Raw genomic sequence first — 5,549 nt, forward strand, 5'->3', positions numbered from 1 at the left:
CTTATTTTTAGAGTGACCTTATAGTGAATGTCCTGTCTTATATACAAAAAGAAGTGCTTCTCTGATTGCTGCACAGCCAGAAATTGGTGGCAGTTCCTAATAATAAAGACATGATCATTTTAGTGAGCTGCACTTAATTTTTACTGTAGAGTTTTTACAGAAATATTTGATGTGGATTTAGCCAGAAAACTATACTTAAGAACTATACTTCTATCAGGTTTATGCAAATTCAGAATTCAGTTCAACCGTGAATTTTAATTGGCCACACACCACAGGAAGCTGAATTGGAATGACAGGAAGAGGAGTTCACTGAATTGTAAATCAACACAGTATTCTGAGAAATACCTGTTCTACAAAATATTTATTAAATATCATAAGCTGTCAATCATCTAATCTGTCTGTCTGTCTTCAAGGCTTTTTAAAATCTTTTAAAACTTTCACAGTTTATCAAGCCTGGACTTTGCATTTCACTTTGTTTTTCTATTAAAACAAACAAATAAATATATGTGTTATATGAATTTCGTTGAATGTGTTTATTTGAATGTTTCTTCCTTAAATTCAAATTTCATACTTCAATTTCTTCCTTCCTTCCTTATATTCAAATTCAAATTTCATCCCTGAATTCCAGTTCATTTTAATGTTACTTCCTTAAATTCAAATTTAAATTTCATCTTTTCATCATACCTTCAAAATTCATAAATTCAAATTCAGGAATTTAACTGGAATTTCAAAAGCATTTTCAATTCAGTTTTGAATGGTGCACAGTCCTGTGCACCATTCAATATTTCACTATTTTTAACCCATTGATTGATTGATTGATTTTTTGTCTTTTACTTTTTTCCTTTTGGTTTTGTTTTACTTTATATGAGACGATTATGACCGTCAAGCTCCAAAAAGCACAAGAAAATGACTATATGTAGTCCGTGTTTCAGCTCTTGCCCTTTGTCTATCAAATTTAGCATATTATTGATAGATCCTGATGTAGTATTTTCTCTTTGTTTTCTATCAGATCCCACCGGCAGTGTTTCCATCATGAGACTGGTGTTGAAGTACCTGGACAAGATGAGGTGTTTCCGGAAACGTTCCACCATTCCTGTTCTGGTGGCTCTCATTACCTTCCTGCTCTTCATAAACCTCTACATCGAGGATGACTATGTGCTGGTGAGTTTGTTTACCTGTTAAAATCCAGCTGGTAAATTACAGAGGTCAATTTATTTACAACATCAGTGGAGCAGATAACAAGACAATAGTGGGCTTCACAACAACATAACTACTGTTGTTGCATGTGATTTAGCATTAATTATCTCTGTGCTGAAAAGTTATTTTGTTTATATGCTTTAATTACCAAATGTTGCGTGTAAGACTGCCGGTGCTGTGTTGTGCATGTATAATTATCAGAGCTCACGCTGCAGCCTATTTAAAATTTCATGTTGTAGAGGCCGTCCAAATGCAAGAGACACATTTATTATTCATGAGGCTAACTTTATATTCAAAACTTTGTGATCATAACATGTCGCGTATGTTTGTCTGTTGAATTATTCAAAAGTTGTACCCATTTTGACTAAGTCACTTTTCTAAATAACCCCCCATTTAATTGAAAAACAAACACCGTCACAGCCAGCAAAAAATGTTTTAAAGTGCGAACAGTTCATGTGTGGTAAAAGACATTGAAGTATAGCAATGATGCCATCATTTAATACAAGATCATTTATTTAAAAAGTTGAGTGAGTAATATTGTGTGTACAATTAATTATTCAAAGGCCATCATTTACATTTAATGAGATTATACAAGAGTGTGCAAGTATATTGCCAAATCTAAAAATAATGACCTGCAGTGCTTACACTTAAAGATGCAAAAGGAGTCTTAGCATTTCATGTCCATATATTCTGGAGACTCTTTCTAGCTTTAGGAATGCTGTGACAAACTTTGACTTGCTTTAGACTTGTGACAAACCTTAGAATTGTCTGTCTTGCATGTCATGTGTTTCAGGAGGAAGACAAACGTCAGTTACGAGAAACCTCAATGCATCCGCTGAACTCAGAGCGATATGTTCATACCTTTAAAGATATCACCAATTTTTCTGGAACGATCAATGTGACTTATCGGTACCTCGCTGGAACACCTTTACCTCGAAAGAGTAAGACTGCTGTCCATTGTTCACATTAGTATTAGCAGTACACACATGGATTAACAAATTCTAAACAAATAAGTAAAACAATTATGTACAATATGCAAAACTGCACGACTCTATTATTTATAATCTAGCATTTCAAGTTGCTCTTTTGTATGTGTATGTATAGGCACACACACACATATACTCCTATACATACAGAAGGCAAAAAAAATAATAAATGCTCAATTCGAAATGCTAGATCATGGGCCTCATTTATAAAATGTTGTGCAGAAACCATCCTAAATTTGATCTTACAGTCATCGCTCAAATATGCATACGTGTGATTCATAGAATAAACGTACGCACAGAAAACGCACATACGCCTCTCTTTCAGATGTGAACTCTATGAATCTCAAATGATCTTGAACTTGAACACAACTTAATTGTTTCAGCTCTCTGCCTTGTAAACAACTCCTAATTAATGTCATTAACATAAAAGATCACCAGTCATCATCATCCATATTCTTTAATTTAGAACAGCGAATTGCAAGAACAGCTCACATTTTCAAAAACCTGCAGTACTCTGACAAGAAAAAGTGTGTTCGTCTGCTCAGACCCTGATGTGACGCTAAGCACTTTTCCATGTCAAATGCAGTTTTTACAAATATGAGCGTTGGCGTGGATTTAAGCGTACTCACACTCTTGAGATCAAATCTGAGAATATGCATGCTTTATAATGTCTAGATCCAAGTCTCTTTAAAAATGCTTTTTTTATGTCAATTTTTATTTTAAGTATAAAAGTTCTGAACATCCATAAACTTAAATCACTTTACTTCCTAAACAAAATTAATACTTTTATTAAATTAGCAAATAGCTTGTTCTTGCTTTACGCTTACATTTAATAAGGTCTAGTGAGATTTATGTATAAATAAGAAAAAAAATTGCCAATGAGTTAAGAACTTTATTTGAGATATTTTATCCAAAAACAACTTTTTGTATTTTACTTCATTTACACTTTATTTTGATAGTCCACTTTAAACATTCTACTAACTATAAGTAACTTTGTAACTCCATGTCAACTAATTCTCATTAATTTGCAACTACATGTCTTCTAACTCTCAGAGTAGACTGTTAGGTTAGGTTTATGTTTAGTAGAATAAGTTGACATATACTTGCAAAGTTTCTCATAGCCAGTATGTTGTATGTTGTGGACCCATCAAAATAAAGTGTTAGAAGATATTAAGCAGACAGTTTACTACTCTAATGACTGCTAGTTGACATGTAGTTGCAAAGTTACTTACTGTTAGTAGAATGTCTAAAGTGGACTAATCGAAATAAAGTGTTACCTAATTTTGATTCAGTTATATGTATCTTGTTTTTTTCACAGACTATTCTATAGTATTCACCGTGTAGACAAGGTGTCAGATCAGTTCAAGGCATACATTCTCTTACTCAATGATTTTTCATGTTCTTTTGCAGAGTATCTCACCATTGGATTGTCATCTGTGAAAAGAAAACGAGGCAACTACCTGCTGGAGACCATCAAGTCCATTTTTGACCAATCAAGCTATGAGGAGCTCAAAGAGATCATTGTGGTTGTCCATTTGGCAGACTTTGACCTGGCATGGTGTGAGAGCCTAGTTCAGGAAATCTCAAGAAAGTTTGGCCACCATATCATTGCAGGACGGCTGCTAGTTATCCATGCACCTGAGGAGTACTACCCATCACTGGATGGGCTGAAGAGAAATTACAATGATCCAGAGGATAGAGTACGCTTCCGTTCCAAACAGAATGTAGATTACGCGTTCCTTCTCAACTTCTGCACCAACCTGTCAGACTTCTACATGATGTTGGAGGATGATGTACGCTGTTCTCGAAACTTCCTCACCGCCCTGAAGAAAGTGGTGGCATCTAGGGAGGGATCGTATTGGGTGATGCTGGAATTCTCCAAACTGGGCTACATAGGGAAGCTGTACCACTCGCGAGACCTTCCCAGACTTGCCCATTTCCTGCTCATGTTCTATCAGGAGATGCCTTGCGATTGGCTTCTTATCCATTTCCGAGGCCTACTGGCCCAGAAGGATGCGATTCGCTTCAAGCCTTCCCTTTTCCAACACATGGGCTACTATTCCTCCTATAAGGGGGCAGAAAACAAACTTAAGGATGATGACTTTGAGGAAGATTCCCTTGATATCCCAGACAACCCACCTGCCAGTTTGTATACAAACATAAATGTATTTGAGAGCTATGATGCTGCCAAAGCTTACAGTAGCGTGGATGAGTACTTTTGGGGCAAGGCTCCGTCCACTGGGGACTTTTATGTAATAATGTTCAACAAGGCAACAAAAATCAGCAAAATCAAGATCATCACGGGAACGGATGATCGGCAGAATGATATTTTGCATCATGGTGCTCTGGAAGTGGGGGAGAAATTAGTAGGAACCAAAAAGGGAAGGCAGTGCTCCTCCTATATAACTTTAGGGGAGTTTAAAAATGGAAACATTGAGGTTCATGATGTGGACCACAAGATAGCATTTGATATTGAGTGTGTTCGCATTGTGGTAACGGCAAGTCAGAAAGAATGGCTTATCATTAGAATCATAAGCCTCTGGACTACACAAGGTGCCAGTCAATGAGAACTTTTTTGAACCATAGCTAAAGGCACAACTATCTGTTTATTTATCTATTTATTTATTTCTGCAATTTCTACATTATTTATTCACCTGAGAAATCAATCTTTATTTATTCAAATTTATTCATTTATTCAGACTAATTTAAAGGCAGTACAAGATTTCACACATCTGAGGCATTTCAGCTAATTCTGACATCCACTATTCAGAAAATAAAGATTTTTTTAATATATAAAGACATTTAGAGTACATATTTGTGTACCCTCTTTTTCCATTACTACTACATAATGTGTACTCCTCAAAAAAAAAAAAAAAAAAAACCTCTGAGAAGCTACACTGTTTTGACTGCCCTTTGGCCAAGGTATACACTGCAAAAAAAAAAAAAAAAAATCATAGCCCCTTATATTCAACCCAGACCCATATACATATACACAAAACACTTTTATTAAAAGTTTTTCTTGCTTGAAGCAGAGGTCTCGTTAGGTTTTTGCTTAAAAAGAAAAAAAATATTTGCCAGTGAAGTAAGAAAAATAAACTTAAATCAAAACGTTCCTGAAAAACAACTCTTAATATATTGCATAATTTTGCTTTTAAGTAAATGTGTCCTGTTTTTAAAAATGTTTATATATGTATTAAGAAAATATTTTTCACAGTGTAGCTGTTTTCCATATTTCAACAGACAGACATATTCTATTATAGTCATTGAAAAAGTTGCTTGAAGCTGAATTGTAAGCACTTCATTTCGGTTAAGTTACTTTTTTGGTTTGTTTACTCTTTTCTTCTATACCTCTAAAATATTTGCTTA

At 34.9% G+C, this 5,549-nt stretch overlaps 1 protein-coding gene across 1 annotated transcript; it reads left to right on the forward strand.

The window, feature by feature from the left end:
• The first annotated feature begins 1,023 nt into the window (after positions 1-1,023).
• On the forward strand, positions 1,024-5,044 carry LOC306843063 (alpha-1,3-mannosyl-glycoprotein 4-beta-N-acetylglucosaminyltransferase C-like). Its single transcript, XM_079374302.1, has 3 exons — positions 1,024-1,161; positions 1,991-2,138; positions 3,594-5,044. The coding sequence occupies exons 1-3, from the start codon at positions 1,033-1,035 to the stop codon at positions 4,748-4,750; spliced, it is 1,434 nt and encodes a 477-aa protein (XP_079230428.1). The 5' UTR covers positions 1,024-1,032; the 3' UTR covers positions 4,751-5,044.
• The last annotated feature ends 505 nt before the right edge of the window (positions 5,045-5,549 follow it).

This window comes from Barbus barbus (assembly GCF_936440315.1).
Source record: "Barbus barbus genome assembly, chromosome: 23".
NCBI classification, from domain to species: domain Eukaryota; kingdom Metazoa; phylum Chordata; class Actinopteri; order Cypriniformes; family Cyprinidae; genus Barbus; species Barbus barbus.